The sequence below is a fragment of the Tiliqua scincoides genome, chromosome 5, assembly GCF_035046505.1.
Source record: "Tiliqua scincoides isolate rTilSci1 chromosome 5, rTilSci1.hap2, whole genome shotgun sequence".
NCBI classification, from domain to species: domain Eukaryota; kingdom Metazoa; phylum Chordata; class Lepidosauria; order Squamata; family Scincidae; genus Tiliqua; species Tiliqua scincoides.
This window is the reverse complement of record NC_089825.1, coordinates 75,331,086-75,354,430: the sequence shown is the minus strand read 5'-3', so window position 1 is coordinate 75,354,430 and position 23,345 is coordinate 75,331,086. Positions and strand designations below refer to the sequence as shown.

Sequence of the window (23,345 nt, the reverse complement as noted above, 5' to 3'; positions counted from 1 at the left end):
GGGGGGGGCCAAAAGTTCAGCATTTGTGGTGGGGCAAATCTGTGGATAAAGGCACCCCACCTGTATTTCCAAATGCAAAAAGTCAGGAGAAGGGTAAAGTTTCTGCCCCAATCTGCAGACATTAGTTTCTGGAGTTTTTGTTTAAGTTAATATCAGCACAGTTCTATGCACACTTACCTGGGAGTAAGCCACATTTAATACAATGACAGCCCAATCCTAACTAATTTTCAAACATTCCCTTACCATGAAGAGGCCTCCATCACTGCCCTGCCACCACAGGATGCAGTGTGCACCCAATTGGCACAGCTGCATGTTGCACATGCTCAATCTTGGCTGATCTCAGAAGCTCAGCAGGGTCAGGCCTGGTTAGTACTTGGATGGGAGACCGCCTGAGAATACCGGGTGCTGTAGGCTTATGCCATACAGTCTACCTTCAGTCTACCTTCAGTCTACCTTTTGAGACTGAAGGTTGCCAACCAACCAACCAATTGGTGCTGGAAAGTTAGTCAGGATTGGGCTGTAAGACTTATGGTATTTCTCAGTACACATATTTAGGATTGCACTGTAAATCAATTTTCAGTGTGAATGGTGTAATGGAGAATTGAGAATGAAGGTACTTGTTGCAATGCATTTCAATTTGTTAATTACAAGTCTGAAGCGTCTCAGAAAGTGGCCTGTGAAATATTGCATTTAAAGCATAAGGTCCAAGTTGACCAAAATGACATGCTTTTTACTCTTGTGCAATCAAATTTTTAATATCTGAGTTGTATTCATTCATTCCTTTAAATAGCTATCACCTCAGCTGATCAACATACACTGCCAAAGAGCATTTTCTGCTGGATGATCAAATGTGCTACAGGTTGGTTCCAGTGTTCATGTTGATTTCTGTGACAGTTATAGCGGAGGAGGTATACAGTAGGCACTGTATACCTCCTCCACATGTGGCTTGATGTGTCTATCTTTTTTGTGGTCCACCACATTTGTTGACCAGCTGTTTTATGCACGAGCAAGCAAAGGGGTTATCAGTGTTCCACTACCATAATCTGTTTGCTTAGCCTACTTGATTCATCTGATGAAACAGGCTGTTAACTTCTCTCCAATGAGCCCATTTTTGATCATGCTGCTGTAGACATGGCTGCCACTCTGAAAATTCACTCTTGTCACTGTTTTTATTTGCTTTTTATTTTCTTATAAAATGCTTTTAAAACAAAGAGCTTGTACTGAACAGTGAATTTTTCTTAACTGTTGCAATTACAAAATACTATTGAGGCATGATTAGCAGTTGCAGTGAGGTATTCAACAGCTGAATATATGAGGAAGGTAAAAATGCGCATGAATGGATGCTACAAAAGACACCTTGATCTTCCATAGCAAAGTCTAGGAAAGGTGCAAAACTCCCAGGAATAGTTGCTGAAAATTCTGCTTGTGACTTTTCTGACATGCTAGAAAAGCAGTTTTTGAAACATGCTTCAAAACTGATGTGTCCTTACACAGTAAGGTTGTACCAGGTTGAGGAGGGTGGGCTGCCTTGAAAATTTTTTTCAAAGGAAGAATCGGGCTCAGCAGAAGACAAACTGACATATTAGCATAGGGGCAAATTTTAATATTTAGTCCAGCGGTTCCCAAACTGTTAGACAGGACTTACCAGTGAGTTGTGATCTGAGTTTTTGTGGGTTGTGAAACTGACAAGTTGATAACTGACAAGGAAAATACATTCAGTCCTATGGAAACCGAAATGGACTAGCATGTGTGTGTTTGCCTTTGGAAGTGGACTGAGGTAGTCGCCTACTCATGATTAAATGTCTCAGTCCACTTCCAAAGGCAGGTTGAGGAGGATGCAAAACCACCAGAATGGTACTGACCCAATGAACTCAGACCCCAAGAAGGAAGATGTATTGAGTGCTGTGGAAAGTGAAACAGAGCCACATGTGCAGGTTTACTTGCAAGTAGGCAAACATGCCTCTGCTCTTATTGAAAGCCAGGTGAAGAGAAATCAAGGCCAACAGAATGGTCCTAATCTGATGAACGTTGAGCTCAACAAACACCCCAAAAGGTGACCCCCCACTATGGTAAAAAGGATAAAAACAGACGCTTGAGCAGCTGATAAAGTGAAACTTTAAAAAAAAATATCATAAAGCTTGGTGCTTTGGATTCCAACAGAAAGCCATTTTGAAAAAGTGGGTCTTGGCGCTAAAAAGTTTGGGAACCACTAATTTAGGCCATTACCTTTCCCAAGAGACCAGTCCTATCCACACTTTCCTGGGAGTAAGCCCCATTGACTTAAGTGGGACTTACTTCTGAGTAGACATGCATAGGATTGGGCTGTTAGGCAACAATCCTAAGTGAGACTTACATCTGAATAAATATGCATAAGCTAGCCCTCTAAATATAACTTTTATGTTTATCTGAGATATTTTTTAATTTCATTTTTAAATTGTTATAGATTTGTTTTAACTATTGCAAACCAAGAATTTGAGATAAAATGAGCTAGATCTTTAAATGAAGTATTCTAAGTTTCCAAGTAGTGGCAGGAGTGGCAGGAGAAGAAGAAGTGGCAGGAGAAGACTTCTTCTGGCTTTGGGGGTGATGGGAAATCAGTTCCTGCACTTCAAAAAAATTACCAGCATTCTGCTGCAAAGGACTACTAGTGATCAGTTTCTTCAGACATATGAAACTACCTGTAAATAGTTATTTGGTCAAAGCATTTCCATTGCAAGAAAATGTCATTTTAAAAAACTATTAAAATAAACCTCATTTCTTGCACCAGTTAATTAACACAATGAAAATATGGTGGGGATCTCCACAGGCAGGAAAAGTCTTTGTGTACAGGTGTGATAAATATCATGTTAAGAAAACAGGCAGCCCAATCCTAAGCTTCCCAGCACTGCAGGCTACAGTGGCACTGAAATGGTCACCACTGTAATCTGCAAATGATCCTGTGTCATTTGTCCCCTTACCCCAAGAAAGCCCCAGCCCCTGCAATGGGGCTACTCGAGTCTGCACTAGCTAAATCCTTGGTACAGACTTGAAAAACCCCATGTCAGGTTTCCAAGTCGGGACAAAGGATCTAGCGGCAGAGACCTCCGCTGGTGTCACCCCCATGTTTGCAACACCCAGTGCTGCCAGTACAAGCACAGAGGCCCATAGGATAGGGCCCCTAGTTTTGTATCTATTTAATTCCCCTGTATGTGCATGTATGTAGCTCAACTGTACTTATCAGCTTATCCATTTCCTATATCTATATGCTATTTCTTCTTTTGAATATTTCTTTAAAATAATATTAATAATACTTAATCTATTAGTCTTAAGAAAAACAAAACAAATAGTTCATTTACATACTTTGGTTCAGAGGTGAGTGCAGGACAAGCTATTACAGAGTAAATAACAGATGAAAAAGAACCTCCCATATCCTTTGGAGGGTCGGGTCTCAGGCATTTTTGATATGTGAGAACTGGCACAAGTACACAAGACTATTCCTGTTTTCTCCTGGATACAATTGGAGGGTATGATACTGGAAAATTCATGTGCAATGCTCCAGTTCTGTTCCATGATCTAGTGTGGTAAACTGTGTTTTCCATTGGTTCCATTCATTGCCCTAAAAAGAAGAGAGGAAAACCTAAATATATCATGTATTATCGGCATGGAATGATGAGTGAGTTCAGAAAACAGCATTTGTTCCTCGGTGAAACAGCCTCATTCTGTTTCAGGAAGCATGTCTTCCAATCCTGCCAGTACCAACAATTAGGATTGCATCTTGTGTGAGTTGAATGAAGATCTTCTTTGCCCCATATCCCCTACTGTGACCCCCCCAAAAACTGCTCCTGAGAGTTGCAGACCCTTGGGAATGGTGTGAGATGTTGCATGGGGGCTGCAATGGAAGAAGGGAATTCCTGAGTGGACACATACACTCCATTAATGGCTGCGCGGGTGGGCAGAAAGTGGCTATTGATGGCTGCCATTTTTTTTTCTCCACAAAGCCCTGGAATGACACTACATCTGGGAAAAACAAGATGGCATCCATCTGAAAAAAGACTTATAAAAAAGAAGAAAGTAAAGAAGGCCAATTCTATGCTTGGGATCATTAGAAAAGGTATTGAGAACAAAACGGCTAATATTAAAATGCCGTTGTACAAATCGATGGTAAGGCCACACCTGGAGTATTGTGTCCAGATCTGGTTGCCACATCTCAAAAAGGACATAGTGGAAATCGAAAAGGTGCAAAAGAGAGTGACTAAGATGATTATGGGGCTGGGGCACCTTCCTTAGGAAAGGCTACAGCGTTTGGGCCTCTTCAGCCTAGAAAAGAGACGCCTGAGGGGGGACATGATTGAGACATACAAAATTATACATGAGAAGGAAAAAGTGGATAGAGAGATGCTCTTTACACTCTCACATAACACCAGAACCAGGGGACATCCACTAAAATTGAGTGTTGGGAGGGTTAGGTCAGACAAAAGAAAATATTTCTTTACTCAGCGTGTGGTCGGTCTGTGGAACTCCTTGCCGCAGGATGTGGTAGTGGCATGTGACCTGGATGCCTTTAAAAGGGAATTGGACAAGATTCTGGAGAAAAATCCATTATGGGTTACAAGCCATGATGTGTATGTGCAACCTCCTGATTTTAGAAATGGGCTATGTCAGAATGCCAATGCAAGGGAGGGCACCAGGATGAGGTCTCTTGTTATCTGGTGTGCTCCCTGGGGCATTTGGTGGGCCACTGTGAGAAACAGGAAGCTGGACTAGATGGGCCTATGGTCTGATCCAGTGGGGCTGTTCTTATGTTAAGAAAAAGTCCACCACTGTACAAAACTAACAGCAAGTGTCATTTATTTTGGAACAAAGAAAAAAATGAAATCATTTAGTCTGCCTCTTGATTTGTTCCAAAATAAATGTACATCCTTTGAAAAGTTTGTTCACTACTAATTGCCTCAGCAGAGATCAACAGGAAGCAATAGAATGGGCTGAACCTGCAAGCAATAACCTTTTAACTGAAGTTGTCAGAGGTCATTGCTGATTGGAGCTTACGTGTGAGTAAACATTATAGGAGACCTTGGCCATGGGAAAGAGCAATGCTGGATAACATAGCATTACAGGTGGGATCTCGGTATCCACTAAATTGGCATCCACAGATTTGACTTACCACTGATACTGGGGTCCACCTTTAAATGCCTTCTAGCAAGGAAAAAAGCCCATTTCCTACCTTTGCACTGTTAAACAGCACTGGTTGCAAGCATAGCTTTAAAGAGCCACTTCCAGGTTTCTTGCTCCTCCAGTTTTGACCCAGAATGCATTATTATAGATGCTACACAGCATTCAGCCACTAGACAGAATGAATAATGGAATCTAATGGAATACAGTAATTCCATTCCATTAGAACTCATTATTCACCCATGTAGTGGCTGAATGCAGTATAGCATCTATACCAGGGGTCAGCAACCTTAAACACTCAAAGAGCCATTTGGACCCGTTTTCCGGAGGAAAAAAAACCTCGGGAGCCACAAAACCCTTTTGACATCTAAAATGAAGATAATACTGCATATATAGTTTTTTTTTTAACCTTTATGCTCTTATAGGTCCCATTTTTATAATGTAGCCCCCTCTTGTAGCTTTTAGTTAGTTTTGTCATACATTCTTGTCCTGTGTTTTCAGATGCCTGGTCCTCTATGGTGTTTTGCCTGATTCCAAGGCCATTATCTGCCTGGAGAATTAGGCCCACTTTAAGCAAATTAGCTCCCCTTCTTTCCCCCAACAAATTACCCTGGTTCTGCCCTGCAGTCCTGCTGGACCCCACCTCCAGGGTAGCTCGCCTGTTCAACCTGCAGAGGTCCTCTCTCCTGCCAGCAGCCTCCCACCACTACAGCAGACCCTGGGTCCTCAGCAGGTCTTGTGCACAGTAGCCACACTTCAAACTCCAGTGTATCCAGCAGTCCCTTAGTCACAAAGTCAGTCAGAGTATCCAGGGCAAAGTCCAAAGTCAATAAGCCAAGTCACAGTCCAAGGTCAGATTCCAAAGTCAGTCAGTCAAATCAGTCAGAGTATCCAAGTCAAAGTCAATAAGGCAAGTCAGTCTCCTCTCCAACCTACACTCCTTCTACAACCCACACCCCCCCTTCCTGCCTCAGGTGCTCCTTATATCCCTGAGGGCCCTATTGCCTTCAAGTGGCTGCAGCTGTGCAGCACACTCTGCTGGATGCCCAGGCCTTACCCTTAAAGGGGCCACTGCTGACACCACATCTACCTCCTCACCAGATCTTCCAGGATTCCAATACATAAGGCGGTTATGACATCTGCTTATCTTACATGGATACTAAAGAACTCCCCCCACCTTCCAGAGGCACCCTGCTGGAAGGAAAAATGCACACAGACTCCAGAGGTGGGGAAGAGAAGAAGCCAGAGCTGGGGGGGGGGGCAGCCACAGGCCAGCTTCTGCCCTCCCTCACTCAGGCTGCAACCCTCTCCACACTATCCTGGGAGTAAGCCCCATTGACTACAATGGGACTTCTGAGCAGACAAGTTAGTTGGAGCTCTCAGGTTGCAGTCCTCTCCACACTTTCCTGGGAGGAAGCCCCACTGACTACAGCAGGCCTTACTTGTGAGTAGACCTGCACAGGAGGAGGCTGAGGCTACAGCCCTCCACACCTTCCTGGGAGGAAGCCCCACTGACTATAGCTTACTTGTGAGTAGACCTGCACAGGAGGGGCTGAGGCTACAGCCCTCCACACCTTCCTGGGAGTAGCCCAGGGGCTTGCTCTCAAACAGACCTGTACGGGCTCCCACTCACCCGTCCTTGCACTTGGCCTTGAGGAGGCTCCAAGGCTGCCATCCCAGGCACCCTTTCCTGGGAGTAAGCTTCATCTGCTGTAATCGGGCTTACAACTGAGTAGACATGCATAGGAGCAGGCTCCAAGGCTGCTATCCCAGGCACCCTTTCCTGGGAGTAAGCTTCATCTGCTGTAATGGGGCTTACTACTGAGTAGACACACAGGATGTCTCCTCAGCTGTGGAGGAAAAGCCTCTCCTTGTGCTGAGTCCCCACCTGCAAGGGCTAGCAATGGCTGAGGAGGAGGGCGTCCTGCTGGAAAGTTGGGGAAGGGAAAAACAGGGAGCTTAAGCCTGCAGAGTGGGCAAAATTGAAAAGGAAAACCAATGCGGGGCAGGTGGGGGTGAAGGGAGAGGAGGGCAGTGAGCTCAGGGGGCAGAGGGAAGCAGCCTGCCCTCCCAACACAGGTGCCTCCTGTTACCCCCTTTGCCACTTTCACCGGGAGGAGCCGCAGCAGACAGCTGAATGAGCCACATGCGGCTCTAGAACGGCAGGTTGCCGATCCCTGATCTATACGGATGCATTCTGGGTTGACACTGGAGGAGCAAGAAACCTGGAAGTGGCTCTTTAAAGCTGTTTTTCCACTGATTTTCTTTTTTTTAACTACTGTGAATAACATGGCTTGACCTATATATTAAGCTGCTGTGTAGGGCTTCCTTTTTAACTGTGCTTCCAGCTAACTGCAGCCAAGCAATGCCTTAGCAGTGCTAAAGAGCCCCAAAGTGGTAGCAGCCTAGAACTCTGGTGTAGCCATCATCTTTCTATCCAAAAGATTTCCTGCAATACTTTTTGAGCACCATGCATTTAAAATTATGGCACTCTGATGAATTAAAAGTTGAGGCAGTGGGGCTCGTATTGTTTGGCCCAAGAGAACGACTGGAAGAGATTCCTCAATGCATTGATCTCATTCATGGAAGCAACTTGCAGAAAAATGTATGCAGTGTGACCCTTTCCCGCAGCTCCCATTTTTGTGTAATTTGCAAAGAACATGACACTGGACAATGTCAGCATTTAGCTTTCTAGAAGGGACTTTGCATTGTAATCCCAGATGCCCAGGTGAAATGTTTGGGACTCGAATGTCATCTTATTATTAGTGGTCCTATTGCAATCCACAAAAGCGGAGCTCTTTCACTGTTATCTCTCAGGAACAACCTGCACTATTCCTGTGTACAGAAACTGATTGCACACAATCTTATTCCCAAATACCAAAATGTAATGTTTTGCCAAGATGACAAAGGCCTTGCAGGTTTATATCTCTCATGCAAGTTTTAGGGTCGGATGGCTGGCTGGCATCTTGTCAAACAACTTGCAGAACACATTTCTGCAGTGCTTCAGTAAATTGTGCTGTAAAAAACCGAAGCAAATTAAAAAGGTATTACAACTGCCACAAGAACCTCTCTCTGCTGTCTCTAAAATGTGGCGCCACCGTGATCTTTGGCATAAATGTACATGTTCCTGCCAGATTTGGTTCTAAAACCAAGCTCTAAAATTCACCACTGAACAATAAGAACAGCACAGCCTGTGAACATCCAATGCATATCTTTTCAGACAGAAGCTCCATTGAGTTCAATGGTCTTTACTCCCAGTTAAGTGTTTATAGGATTGCAGACTTAGTTATGGTTCAATCCCATTCAGATCAATGGGATTTCAGATCATCTGAGCTCACCTGTGACATCTGCAGGTTCTTCTTCTTCTTCTTGGATCTTCAATTAGGGAAGAAAAGAGTACACCCCTTGATTAGCATATAACAAGGCTGCAGAGTTTGGCTATCATCATCATCTTAACTTTGCATTCATATCATCTCAGCACATATAATGAATCTTCCTTTTTTGTCTGGGTCTCTTCAGTGTTTCCCTGCTAACTAGGTAAAGCAGTGGTATTCAAATTGGTACGTCGCGATGCCCCAGCCCGAGGGTCCTGGTCCCTTTCCCCTTAAGGGGCGGGGGCAACCAGGAGGCAGGGAGAAGGCAGCGGCAAGATTCCCAGGATTGCATCACTCAGGGGTGCTGCAGGGGGCTTGGTGCACTTGCCCAAGCCCCCTGCAGCCCCCCGGGGTGCAGGGAGCCCTGCGCAACCTTTGACAGGTCTCCCCGGGTCAGGGAAGGTGACAGCGGAGTGATCACACCCCGCTCCACTAAACCGGAAGTGGTGTGCGATCGCTCCACGTTCCCTTTTGACTGGGCTGCAGGGACTGGGGTGCACCCTCCAGTTCCTGCAGCAGCCGTCCCTGGCTGCGGGGAGCCGGGCGCAGGAGCTCCGCTGTCACCTTCCCTGACCTGGGGAGACCTGCCAAAGGTCGCGCAGGGCTCCCCGCACCCTCGGGGAGCACCAAGCCCCTGCAGCCCCCCTGAGCGACGCAATCCTGGGGATCATGCCGTTGCTTTCCCCCCCGCCCCCACAAAGACTTACTGCGGGATTCAAACTCCCTGCGAGTTTGAAAACCGCAGGGGTAAAGTGATGCTCCTCTTTAGCAAGGAGAGAGTAACTGTCTTTCTTCACCTCAGCACAGTGCCTTTCTAGTGGCTGTTTGCTGGGGTTCTTCTGCATCTTTTAGTGAGCTCTTTTGGGGCAAGGAGCCATTTGATTGTGTCTGTAAAACGCTTTGTGTACTTTGTTGTTGTTGTAAAGTGGTATGTACATATTCTTAATATTAATAATTGAGGAAGCTTTAACTTTCTTACAGGACTTTGCTTACAAAATTTGTGAGTTTGTATCTGTATTCACATTGTGCAAACCATGGACTCCAGCCTTCTGGCATGATATGTAAGATGTGTGCACACACACAAGCCTTGAGTCCATGACCGCTTTGATTGCTGATGCACAAGCTTCCAAGGAATTCTCCAGATATATCCATCTTTGCTTGCATCTTGGACAGCACTGGAATTAAAAGGTCTAGTTTCTACTTTCTGAGCACTCTAGTATCTTATCCTTTTTGTCTCTTTAAGTATGAATTCAGTAGCTCCAGATTAACACGTTTAATTCAGCACACAAATTTCATGGATTAGAACTTTTTCAGAGGCACGAACAAGATAGAATTTATGACATAGTAAGAGGTAGATAGTTAGGCACACACAGATGTGTGTGTGAAACAGATAATTATCAATAGCAACACATAAGAAATAAAGGTGTAACAGATAGCAACAGGCAGTATGAGACAGTAAATGGAATGGTTACTAACTCTCTATTAACCCTGTGTGTGAGCATTTTAGCTTTTCTGGACACTCCATTAGAAATGTCAAAATTGCCTAGTTTCAAGAAAATCAGTTCCTGCGGATATATGGAATATGAGGTGGCAGAACAGGAATCATACCAAATTTTGATAGCACAAACCAAGACCTGAAACAGAAAGTGTGGTTCACATCCACTAAAGACTGAGTGAACCATTTCTTGTAATAAATGGGGGGAACCCCATTTATTACAGTATTGTCCCTTGAGAAATGAGAATTTGGGGGAGTAATTTCCTATTTGCTGTGAGATGTTCCATGTTTGCAATTCTGAAGGAAAGCTAACCTGAAGAGACAGAATGCTTTAAATATTGTAAACTAAATCAGACACAGCAATCTAAACAAACGTTGTCTCCTCCAGCTGTTCCAAATTGAGGAACAACTTCCATGAGTTGTGATACTCAGCATTACCGTTTGTCTTCCAATCCCAGCAGAAATGTATGTATAAATCTATGCCTCTCTACCCCAATAAAGTGCAACCGGATGGCTTAACATTTCAGAAAAAAAAATTAACAGCCAAAGAAAACACCATACCAAAAAAGTCAAATGAAACATAACTAACGGAAATGAGCAAAATAAAGTAAAAATAAAAGCACAACAGAGTAATTACAGGAAAGTGATGCAAAGCTCTTACTGCTCACGTTAAAGTGGTCAGAGTAGGTGTCTTCTGGGACTTGCAGTAGAGAAAATTCCACAACTGGGGAGCCGCCACTCTGACCCACATTCCCACCAGCCGCACCTAAGTAGGTGGTGGGATGTGCAGCAGAGCCTCAGATAATTAAGGGGCAGTGTGTGGGCAGGCAGGCTCAGGTGAGAGAATGTGGTCCCCAGTCATGAGGGGTTTTATATGTAATAATAACCAACACCTTGAATTGTGCTCGTAATCACTGTGTAGCCAGTACAGCTTCTGGAGCACCATATAAGGTGTGCCAACCAGTGAATGCTCTGAACCAGTTGAGCTGCCACATTCCAGATCAGATAAACTTCTGGGCAGTCTTCAAAGGCAGCCCCAAGTACAATGCATTACACTGTAGTCTAAACATGACATTACCATGGCATGGTTCACTGTTGCCCAATTGGCACACAGCTGGCACATCCACTTGAAGATGGCAAAACTACTCTTGGTCACAGTAGGTCTTGCCACCCTGCTCATCCAGAACCAAGAATGGTTTGAGGAGCACACCCAGATTGCAAACCCAATTCATTAAAAGAAGTGCAACCCCATCCAGAACAGGTTGCAAACCCATCACAAAGACAAGGTTTCCTACAGATGAACAGCACCTCCATCTTGCCTGGATTAAGATTCAATTATATTGTGACCAGTGCTTTTTTTGTAAAAAAAAAAAAAAAAAAGGTGCAGGAACTCACGACTTGTTAATCTTTTATTTATTTATTTATTTTTAAATTTATTTAAAATAAAATATTATATATTTTATATATATATATAATTTATTTAAAATAAAATAAATCTTTTATTTATTTATTTCATTTATGTATTCATCTCATTTCTCTCTCTTTAAATCCCCATTCCCCAACTACTTAAGAACTAGAAAATGAGGGGAGATCTTCAAGAGAGAAGAACAAAGAGACGGACCACCTTGGGAGCGCACACCAAGGATTATATCAAGGCTTGTTGCATGTATTTTCAAATATGTAACAACCAAAAAATTTAATTAAAACTTTTAAAACATTTAATAAATATTGGTTAAAACAATTGATGAAGGCAAAATATAAAAAATGATTACATTACATCACTCTACAGATTTGTTTGAACCCAAATCAATTAGCACACAGGGGAGAGGGGGCACAAAAGATGGGTTAATTAATTGATTAATAAACAAGTTATGGATCAAAAATCATGTGGTCACACACCCTCTATTGGCTCAAGACATTGAAACAAGATTGGTGCAAAGAAAAGAACATCCCCCTGCCCACTCTATCACCACATCCTGTTGCCAGGAGTTCCACAGGCATTCAGTGTGAGTGGACGTCCCCTAGTTCTGGTGTTCTGTGAGGGGGAAAACAGCATCCCCCTATCCACTGCATTTATCACCATGTCCTGAGGCAAGGAGTTCCACAGACACTCAGTGTGAGTGGACATCCCCTGGCTCTGGTGTTGTGCGAGAGGGAAAAGAGCATCCCCCTATTCACTGTATTTATCTCCATGTCCTGAGGCAAAGAGTTCCACAGACACTCAGTGTTCCAACCCCTAAAATTCAGCCACTGAATTGAGGGCAACAGATTCAGAACAACAACAACAACAGTATTTATATACCGCTTTTCAACAGTCCAAAGAAAGTTCTTCTACACACATGTATAGAATTTGCAGCCACAAGATGTGGTGATGATCAAGCCTAGGCATGTCTACTCAGAAGTCAGTCCCATTAGAGTCAGTGGGGCTTACTCCCAGGAAAGTATGGACAGGATTGGGCTGATGGGTGGCTGGATGGGTGCGGGAAAGTTGGTTAGGGCCGGGCTTGCCAGACCAGCACCTGCTGCAGAAACAGACTGGGATAAAGAAGACAAGCAGATCAGCCTGGATGCTGCAGAAGAAAAGTGCATGGAGGGGGAGAAGAACACTGGACAAATGCAGACCAAGAGCCCCAGCCTATGCGTGTCTACTCAGAAGTAGGCCCCATAAGAGTCAATGGGGCTTACTCTCAGGAAAGTGTGGGTAGGATTGCAGCCTGTGAGCCCAATCCTATGCATGTCTACTCTGAAGTAAGTCCCATAGTGGTCAATGGAGCTTACTCTGTAGCCTGCCTGCAATAACCCCCCCCCCCAAAAGAATCAGTGAGATTTCCAGTCCTCCCCAGTGCCCAGTTTAAAGTTCTTCTATTTCAGGCAGATCAAGAAAAAGACCCTCCTGGCTTTGTAAGTGCAAAATAGAAAACTTTCCCCTTACCACCTGAAGCCTCTTTTTTGTCCTTTTTAGTGGGGGGGGGGGAGAGGTTGCCTTCTGGAGTATCTCCAACTCCATGGGATCAGGACCATCCTGGTGTCCTCAGATTCCCCTTTCCCTGGCCTGGCCAACAGCCAAGGCATGTCTGCCTACTCACGAGTAAACACGACGTGAGGCTGCTTGCTTTCCATAGCGCTCAATAGACTGCAGCTGGGAGGGAGGGAGGGATCTCCTTCTTCCTTTTGTGTTTTTGGGGGCTGCATTCATTGGATCAGGACCATGCTGACCTCCTTGGAGTCCTCTCAGCTACCCTTTCCGACGGACTACTAGCGAGTAAACGCGGCCACGTGGCTTCATTTCTGGCTCAGGCTCAGACTCGCACCTGGGAGGGATGGGATATTCTCGGGTGTTTTTGGGAGGCTGCAGATTGGGGCCATTCTGGTGTCGTTGGATTCCTCTCAACCTGCCCTTTCCGTTGGACTATGGCAAGTACGCCTACTCGCGAGTAAATGCGCACTACGGCTTACTTTCACTTTCCATAGGGCTCCATTCATTTTTTCCTCCGGGGGAGGGGGGGCTGCATAAAAAAGGTGCAGGAACTTCCATTAGAAAAAAAGCCCTGATTGTGACAGACAAGGCAGTATGCCATCTGTCCAAGAGGATTCAGCCAATCATCTTCCATCAGGGAGCAAATGTATATAGAGTATGAAGGTAGCCAATGAAAAATGTGCATTCAAATTTCCAAGGGGGAGGGGGGAAAAGCAGAATAAAAAGGCAGTTAAAGGAAATGTGGAAAGGCTTGGAGGTTAGCATTTAGTTGGAGAGAGTGGAAGTCCAGGTCTGTTGGAGCTGGGTGGAAGTTAAAGCCAAGAAGGCTCATGTCAGAGACTGTATTACAACCCTGCAACTTTCATCCTTGCTACTGTCCAGCTGCTCTTTAGCAGGTTTGAAAAAAAAAATTTCAATGACTCTTTAGTTCACTTGTGGACATGCCTGCTGATTCACTAGTTGTCAGAAACCGAAATTGTAGAAATATTTTCTTTGGCATCTAATGTTAGAAACGTTCCTAATGTTCTTTTGCATCTGATATTAACATCTAATGTTAAAGCTTCCCCTGACATTTGCACAGTCCTACAAATACAGTAATATATGAAAGAGGAGTATGAGAATGCCACTAAGGGCCAAAATAGACATGATGTTAATCACATCAGAGGTCTGGTCTAGAGGGTAGAGCCTCCGGTAGCCCGAAGATAACATCAGAAGGTTGCCAGTTCAAGGACACTGGCAGCTCCCTGAATGGCTGAGAATGGTGAGACCTTGAAGTAGCTGACAAGCCCAGCTGAGTGATTCCACCTGCTCTTGGTGTGAGCAAGAAGCGTCTTGGCTGCCCTCCATGTGCAAGATGGAGCTGCTTGTCAGCCTGTGTGGGAGAACTGGAGGCCAGAAGTGAGACCAAACCAGGAAGATCCATTCTGAAATGTTGTTGGTTCTTGAAAGAGAGAACCTCTATGTTTGTAAAAATCCCCTTGAGGGATTTAGAAACCCCTGCCTATGTGAACCACCTTGAATAAAGTCAGAGGAGTAATCTGATGACCAGAAAGGCGGTATATCTAGTTGTTGTTGTTGATGATGATGATGATAATAATAATATCATCATCATTTGGTCCTCTATGTTTCTTTAATGTAAATATTGGAGACTTTGTCATGGGGGGGGCTTTAACCCTTTGCCTCTGCCATGGTTCCAGTTTAGATGGGGTCACCAGGGCTGCTCTTTGCCTGTGGAGAGAAGCTGTTGGTGCCCTCAATTTGAAGAACAGTCTTCTAAGGAAGTTGGCACAGAAGGAATTTGGCATTAAGGAAGGAAGTTGGCATGTTCTATAAATACAGTAGAACAGTGGTTCTCAAACTGGTGGGTCACAACAACCCACCAGCCTGATAACCCTTGCTCTTTTCCCTTTAAGGGACAGGGGGAAAGCAGGACGCAATCCCCAGGATCACGCTGCTGTGGGGGAAGTGGGGGCTGTTATAAGGCCTTGTACAAAGTAAGGCTGGCCTTTCCTTTGCTGCCACTACTGCATCACAGATGTGAAACAGCAAGCAGTGGAGGAAGCCCTCATCCCACAGCTCATGCAAAAGGTCAAACAGTCGCCCTCAAGCTGAGTCGCCTTCTCGCCCTCACGTTGTCGGGCCAGTGTGGGCTCCAGCAAATCTCTGGAGGGCCAGAGGCTCATTGGAGATTGGGGGCTCCATGAGGGCAGCATTGGGAGACATAGAAGGCTGCAAGTGGCCCCAGGGCCGGGGTTTGGGTACCCCTGCTCTGACCAACTCTGCTCTGACTTCCTGGCCAGTGGGTTCAATCCAGCTGCTATTTTTAAAAGAAAGGTTTTGCCCATCAGCACTAACAATGAACTTAACCTCATGCGTTAAGGGCATGCTGTGTTTGAGCAGAAGAAAAGCTGCACTTTTAAAAGTCTGTATGGAGGTCTGCCAGAGTGAAGGGTTTGAAATTAGAAAATGTTACACTAATCCCTACTCTGTCCCACCCCAGTCATCACCTGGAATTGAAAGCAAATAATTCTCTTACCACAGCAGATGGATAAGGTGATCACCAAGATTATTAGCAAAAGGAAGCAACCTCCGGCTAAGGGAATCAAAATGTATGGTGCACAGGAGAACTTCAGGCTGCTGTCACTTAGTTCTTTCTCTACAGAAACAGAGCAGGCTCATAATGAATTCTGAAGCAATAACCAAGAACAAATCTTTTGTGCTTAACACCCTCCAGTTTTGGACATCACGTCCTAACACTATTCTATGCCCTACTTCCATGCAGCTTATCCTTTCTTGCAACAAAGAAGTCCCACAGTGTCATTACAGAATCCCACTAGAGCAGGGGTCTCAAACTTGATTCATACCAAGGGCCAAAGTTAATATTATGGTGCCACTGCCTGCTGAGGGCCAGAATCTATTGAGCCCGAAATGAAGCCATGTGGCCGTCTATACTCACGAGTAGGTGAACTTGCCTTAGTCCAGGCAAGGACTGAGAGGGTCCAGGGCAGGCTGAGAGGACTCCAAGGACGTCAGAATGGTCCTGATCCAATGAATGCAGCCCCCCAAAACACAAAAGGGAGAAGGAGGTCCCTCCCTCCCAGCCCTATGGAAAGCGAAGCAGCCTCACAGTTGTGTTTTCTCGCAAGTAGGCAGACGAGCCTTGGCTGGTGGTCAGGCCAGGCAAAGGAGAATGTGAGGACACCAGAATTGTCCTGATCTGAACTGAAGCTCACCATATGTTCCAGAAGGCAGCCCCCCCCCCCCCCCACTAAAAAGCTTGTACTGAACAGTGAATTTTTCTTAACTGTTGCAATTACAAAATACTATTGAGGCATGATTAGGAGTTGCAGTGAGGTATTCAACAGCTGAATATATGACGAAGGTAAAAATGCATGAATGGATGCTACAAAAGGATTGGCCTTCTTTACTGCCGCCACACATTGGATCGATACTTTTATTGATCTGTCCACCACCACCCCAAGATCTCTCTCCTGATCTGTCACAGACAGCTCAGAGCCCATTAGCCTATATGTGAAGTTTTGATTTTTTGCCCCAATGTGCATGACTTTACACTTACTTACATTGAAATGCACCTGCCATTTTGCTGCCCATTCTGCCAGTCTGGAGAGATCCTTCTGGAGCTCCTCACAATCACGTCTGGTCTTCACCACTCAGAAAAGTTTGGTGTCATCTGCAAACTTTGCGACCTCACTGCTCACCCGTCTCCAGGTCATTTATGAAGAGGTTGAAAAGTACCGGTCCCAGGACAGATCCTTGGGGCACACCGCTTTTCACCTCTCTCCATTGTGAAAATTGCCCATTGACACCCACTCTCTGTTTCCTGGTCTTCAACCATGTCTCAATCCAGGAGAGGACCTGCCCTCTAATTCCCTGACTGTGGAGTTTTTCAGTAGCCTTTGGTGAGGGACTGTGTCGAACGCCTTCTGAAAGTCCAGATATAAAATGTCCACGGGTTCCTCCGCATCCACATGCCTGTTGACCTTTTCAAAGAATTCTAAAAGGTTCGTGAGGCAAGACTTAGCCTTATAGAAGTCATGCTGATTCTCCCTCAGTAAGGCCTGTTCGTCTATGCGTTTTGAGATTCCATCTTTGATGAGGCATTCCACCATCTTACCCGGTATAGATGTTAGGCTGACCGGCCTATAGTTTCCTGGGTCCCCCTCTTTCCCTTTTTAAAGATTGGTATGACATTTGCTATCCTCCAATCCTCTGGCACCATGGCCGTTTTGAGGGACAAGTTGCATATTTTAGTCCCATATTTTAGTCCCATATTTTAGTCACATTTTAGTCACATATTTTAGTCACTCCTGCACAGAAGTTGCTTACTGAACATGGCCAGGTCAACCTCCATTGAACCCTCAGTTCTGAGGGCTGTGGTCGCACCAAATGGGCCATCTGGGGCTGGGCAGGCAGTGGCATATGTTATGGAAACATACCTGAAGATGAGGGATCCCGTCCCATGGGTTCTTTGCTAGTGGCTTGAGGCAGGGTTGTAGTCCTTCGGGTGGTGGTAGCTGGGGTGGTAGTGGTCACTGCAAATGAAATAAAGTAGTAGAAGATGATGATGAAGTCATCTTCTATTTGTTTACCATGTTTAGGGTTGGATGGCCACTGCAACCATCCTCTTCACCATGGTGTAAAACCAGAACAAGAGAGCAACACAGCACTTGTTCCATCTTTTGAAGCCTAAGAAAAGAAAGGTTCAAGACCAGACTGGAACTTTCAAATCCCTTGCAGAGAATACTAAAACCTTGATATGGAAAGGAGAAAGACCAGCCCTTGTGGGGTATGAAGACCATCTCTTCTAGGTGAGACAGGAAGTTTTGATTGGCAATGTGGCAGGTTCAAATCTTGCACCCCTTGGGCATCCCATTTGAGGGGAAGAAAAGCAGGATATTAAAATTGTCAATATATTAAATTACATTAAATCTGAAAGTATTTGAGGGAGGGCAGAAGGTAAAGGGCAAAATGGGAAACTCTGGAAGACATGGCAAGAGGCAAGAGCATCAAATGACTGAGGGCCCAGTCCTATCCAGATTTCCAGCATTGATACAGCCGTGCCAACTGGGCGTGCGCTGTATTTATTATGTGGTGGTGGGCAGTCACGGAGGCTGCCTCAAGGTAAGGGAACATCTGTTCCCTTATATTGGGGCTGCACTGCAGCTATATCAGTGCTGGAAAGTTGAATAGGATTGCTCCCTAAGAACAGGAGGAGAACAGACTCCCCACCTCACGCTCCAGATGGGCACACCAAGAAAGGAGGCAAAAGATGCAGTCGGTGGAAGGGAGGGTGTGTGGAGGTTCATCACTGGCTGCGGACATTAAGGACTGGTGAAAGAGCTTACCTGGCAGGTAGACTTGATGACCCTTACTGAAGATCAATGTCTGGCCTTGATAGGCAGCACAGTAATAAATGCCCTGATTCTTTTCCTTGAAATCTTTCACTGTCAGCTTGTAACTGGTGCTGGATTTCATTGCGATAAAACCTACAAGTGTTTCTGGTATTATCTTTCCCCTTGTGTTAATATATACAATGGATTGGAGAGTATAGGCCATGTCCTGGTGGATCCAGTGTATTCCAAGTTCTGAGGAGCTACTGTCACACTCCAGCTCCACGTTTTGAGAGATTTGAATATGGGTACTTTTCATTTTGATATTGATCCTGACAGTTTGGGAGCTGCAGAAGTCTGGAGAAAAAAAAAATCAATCAGCTTCTTTACTGAGAATAGTCAAATGCGAGGAAGCATATATTTCCTTGACAGCTGAGATACTACGATCACATTAACAAGTCTGCTGAGTTTGGAGACCTGGAGATGCAAAGCTGCACTGTATACAAAAGTACTAACAAGAAGCTCGGCAGTTGCCAGAGACAGTGTCTTGCTGAGAGTGGCACCTCTCAACTTCCCTTTCCAGCACATTAGGCTCCCTTGGTCTCTGTTTTAAACAGGACCTTTTTTTCACCTGGCTTTGGAATCATAATATTTTATCAGTTAAATGTATCTGTTTTTAGACTGCTACGTTTATATTTTAACTTGTATTGTCTATTTTTAGACTGTCATTCTAATATTTTGAGTTTTTCCATTGCTACTGAAAATTATTGTGTTTAATTCTTGTAACAATGTTGTAGTGTGAGGGCCCAATCCTATCCAACTTTCCAGCACCGGTACAACCAAAATGCAGCCTTGAGGTAAGGGAACAAATGTTCCCATACCTTGAGGAGGCCTCTGTGATTGCCTTCCTACTACAGGATGCAGTGCACATCCCAATGGCATGGCTACACCAGTCCAGGAAAATTGGATAGGATTGGGCTCTCAGTCACCTTGTGACAGGGAACAGCAAGATAGAAATCATTATATATTTTAAAATCCTTACGCCGATGGGCAGCATGATCTACAGCTTAGAAATGTGAAACACACTTGGATTAGGTCATTCATGTCACCCTTTAGCTATTCAGCTATGTTTAACTTTGTGAACTTTTTTGAATATAAATATTCCACAAAATGACAGCAACACCAACATAAAAGTTTACAATAAACAGAGAAATAAAACAGCCAAGGTTGAAACCACTCATTGTTCAAAACCACTATGCAGGGGAGCAGAAATACATAAAAATTTACATCTTGACAACACTGAGAACAAATATCTTGCAACATGACTTCGAACTCTCCAATGATCCAAGAAATTTTACACTCAGCACATTCATAGGCATATTAAACCTGGCCAATGTAAAGGCTCTATGAATCTGAGGTGAACGAATGAAAGATAGATAGCTTGAACTCAAATCAGAGGGTCACAAAAGACCAAAATACAAAGGGGAACATGATTTACGGGCTGCAGCTTGTAAATCCTGTTTCTCTGTGACAAATAGATGGTCCAAATGAAGTTGAAAGCAGCACACATGTATAACCTTCCTAGCAGGTGAGACAACAGACCAAAACTGAAGTCTTTTATAAAATAAAGTTAGACCTGGGGAGAGAGTAACAACAGCAAGGATATTACTAAGCAGGTGTTCCGATTTGCCTCAAAGTCGACCCTTAGCCAAAATCTCAGGAATCTTAGCCAGGCCAGGGTTTCAATCTTATGCAAGCCAGCATACTGGAAATATTTAATTTCCAATAAATTCCAATTGAATTGCAAGAAGTCTAATAGTGGTTTTTGGTTCCCAATGGAAACCCATCTCTTGATCCTTTGGCGGGGGAAGGTAATCCAACAGATTAAAGAATTCAAGTATCTGGGAATTCTGTTCCATTATTATTATTATTATTATTATTATTATTATTATTATTATTATTATTATTATTATTATTATTATTAACAGTATTTATATACCGCTTTTCAACTAAAAGTTCACAAAGCAGTTTACAGAGAAAAATCAAATAACTAAATGGTTCCCTTCCCAAAAGGGCTCACAATCTTTAAAAAAAAAAAAAGAGGCATACTTGGCATTATAGGCATACTTGGTCATCTCATCGTCAGGTTGCTATTTATTCAAGCAATTAATTAGTTCAAGCTACCCTTCGACTTTTTTACATCTGGGACAATTCTTATATTCTATCGGCAGTGCAGATCTTTAAGTCCAAGGTTCTGGCATGACTGCTGTTCAGTATCCCTATCTGGATATCAGCTGTTTCCATCTTAGGAGAACGTGTTCAGATTTCTTTATAAGATCTTTGCGGTACCTCACTGCGTTCCTTACACAGCATTGTGCTTCAAAGCTGGCCTGCATATAAGTATTCTTAATAATCATCAGACTAAAACTTCAGCCCTAATCATATTTATCCCCCACTGCAGAGAATTATTTGGGAGCCAGTCACGTCGTGTCACATTTCCAGTGCTTCACAAAGATGCTAAACAAATACAAGTTTTTAGGTTGCAATATTATTGTACATTTTCCTGGGAGTAAGCCCCACTGAACACAATGATTTCCTTCTCAGTAAACATGCTTCAGATTGTCCTATGATAAGTTTATTAATCTTCTTGGTTAGTATTAACTGAGTCAACATATTATAATATTCAAAATATGTAATATTCTGAAAATCTTTAAGGGTACTGTATTTACTTTCTGCTAAATTATGCAGAAGAACCATTTGTTGTTTCATAAACCTGCAAAATCTGTGACTACAGGCAAGAGTAGCGGAGGAAAAGCAAATATTTGCCTTCTTTCTTTTTATTTTGAAAAGCATCATGAAAACTGGAGATGCTACATAATAAACAATGGGATTATGTAGTAAGTAGCAATGACTTAGTAAGTTTAAACTCTCTTGAGAACGATTGTCTTGTGACCGTAATACACTACCCATATGGCAGAGTGGCCGCTGTCTTGCTACTAAACTGGAACATTTGCTCCTGTTGCTTCTGAAAGTTTATTTTTAAAAGATTTATTCAATTTTGTTAAAAAGATGCATTCATGTTTTTTTGTTTTGTTTTTGTTTTTTGCTGCTCCTGGTAATAAGCCCCCCTACCCATTAACTTAAGTTAATTTGTTTTGACTTATTCCAAGATAATTCTATCAGGGTTATTATATATGCTAAATCCTCATTGCTAATTTCACTTTGTCATAATCCAAGAACTATGCAACTAGCTCAGGGTTTTTTTTAGACATTGTTTGTCAAAAGTCGCTCCCCCCATTTTCATACCAAATTTTCATACCAATTTTCATAAATTGCTTTAGAACCTTAGGGGAATTTTGAAAGATTTAAGGCATGGGAGCCTGGGATTCAAAGAAAAGCAAGTCAAAAGGTCTGATGGACACCCAGAAGACCTGAATCACATCTAATGTCTCCTTTTAAATCAGATCTAATGTTTTAAAAAGACAAATAACAATGGCACCCCCATACTTACAAGCCATCAGACTGAGGAGCCACAAGAAAGAAGAAAGGCTGGCCATTTTCTCTTTTTGTATACTGTTTTCAAAAGAGACGCAGGTGGTAGCTGAGAAGCAGGTCTTGTTCCAGGGAAAGGATGTGATGTCAGTAGTAGCCCCTCCACAAGTAGAGAGAGAAGTAGAGAGATTTCTCAACTTGCTTTTCTTAAGGTAGACAAGAAGAGAGCAAGATGAAGAAATCCCAGCGTGGATTCATTTTCCTTTCTGTCAACATTTGTTCATTTTCAAAAAGCAAGCTATGCATTACAGCAGGGGTGTCCAAAGTTTTTGGCAGGAGGGCCACATCATCTCTCCGACACTGTGTCGGGGGCCGGGGGGGAAGAATTAATTTACATTTAAAATTTGAATAAATTTACATATGTTTACAGAAACGTATATATTAAAGATGAACTTGAATGAATGAAGGTCTTGCAATAGCTCAAGGCCTATAAAAGGCCTTGTGCAAAGCAAGGTTGGCTTTTCCTTTGCTGCCGCTGCTGCATTACAGACGTGAAACAGCAAGCAGTGGAGGGAGCCCTCATCCCACAGCTCATGCAAGAGGTCAAACAGTCACCCTCATGCTGAGAGCAGTTGCGTTGGGCCAGTGTGGACTCCAGCAAATCTCTGGAGGGCCAGAGGCTCATTGAAGACTGGGGGCTCCCTGAGGGCCGCATTGGGAGTCCTCGAGGGCCGCAAGTGGCCCCAGGGCCGGGGTTTGGGCACCCCTGCATTACAGTAACGAATCACTAGTCTCAATGCCGCTTATCTTGTCTTGCTCCTAGGATGATGGGCAGGATGTGGTAGCAGAATCATGTTCTTTCTTTGGCGAAGCAAAACTTTTATGTGATGCTGGAGCAAAGGACCAGCAGGCAGACAGGCAGGCAGGTCCTGCAGGGAGGGCTCTTAAGAACAGGAACTTGGAGACACAACTGCAGAGTTAACATTAGGCTTAAAGAATGAGCTTAAAGGTGATCTGGAAAATTTTTGTAGGTATAGGGTCCTTAGTAGCCCCTGAGTCAACAGGGATGATGACTGAGGTGAAATAGAAGGAAACCAAGAGAATAGTCTTGGAAAGGATTGCTTTCCCACTGGGGACCTCCCATTATTGCTTTCCCACTGGGGACAAGCTCCATTATTGCTGCTTTATGACAGTTTCTCATTTAGTACAGAAACACCCCTATAGAATTATCCATTGCATATAGTTAAAGATTACTGTGACAGCTCTTAGCATCTATCCTACATATGATCACAAATGTGGGCATTGCTTCGTAATTTGTTTATTGCAATAATACCCAGATTTCCAATAAGGAACCTTGGGTTGCACATGAGGACCTTCCAAGTGCTCTCCCATCCAGTCGCAGTCCTTCACTTCAGAAATAAGTTGTATCTAGAACTTGTGTCCAGAACTTCCATGCAGTAACACCTCCATTAATGCAGGGGATTTGTTCCTGAAAAGCTGAGTGCTGT

General features: G+C 43.9%; 1 protein-coding gene across 1 annotated transcript; it reads right to left on the bottom strand.

Moving 5' to 3' along the window:
* Positions 1-3,344: 3,344 nt before the first annotated feature.
* On the bottom strand, positions 3,345-21,903 carry CD8A (CD8 subunit alpha). Its single transcript, XM_066628904.1, has 6 exons — positions 21,857-21,903; positions 18,361-18,702; positions 17,452-17,547; positions 15,531-15,650; positions 8,487-8,523; positions 3,345-3,595 (listed from the first exon to the last, which is right to left on the bottom strand). The coding sequence occupies exons 1-6, from the start codon at positions 21,900-21,902 to the stop codon at positions 3,553-3,555; spliced, it is 684 nt and encodes a 227-aa protein (XP_066485001.1). The 5' UTR covers position 21,903; the 3' UTR covers positions 3,345-3,552.
* Positions 21,904-23,345: the final 1,442 nt, after the last annotated feature.

Bases quoted from the DNA above. Each gene is read 5' to 3' on its own strand.
- CD8A (XM_066628904.1), bottom strand. From the start codon at position 21,902: ATGGCCAGCCTTTCTTCTTTCTTGTGGCTCCTCAGTCTGATGGCTT. The intron at 17,548-18,360 runs GTAAGCTCTTTC...TTTCATTTGCAG, and splicing joins TCATCAAGTCTACCTGCCAG to TGACCACTACCACCCCAGCT. The intron at 15,651-17,451 runs GTATGTTTCCAT...CTGTTTCTGTAG, and splicing joins ACGGGATCCCTCATCTTCAG to AGAAAGAACTAAGTGACAGC.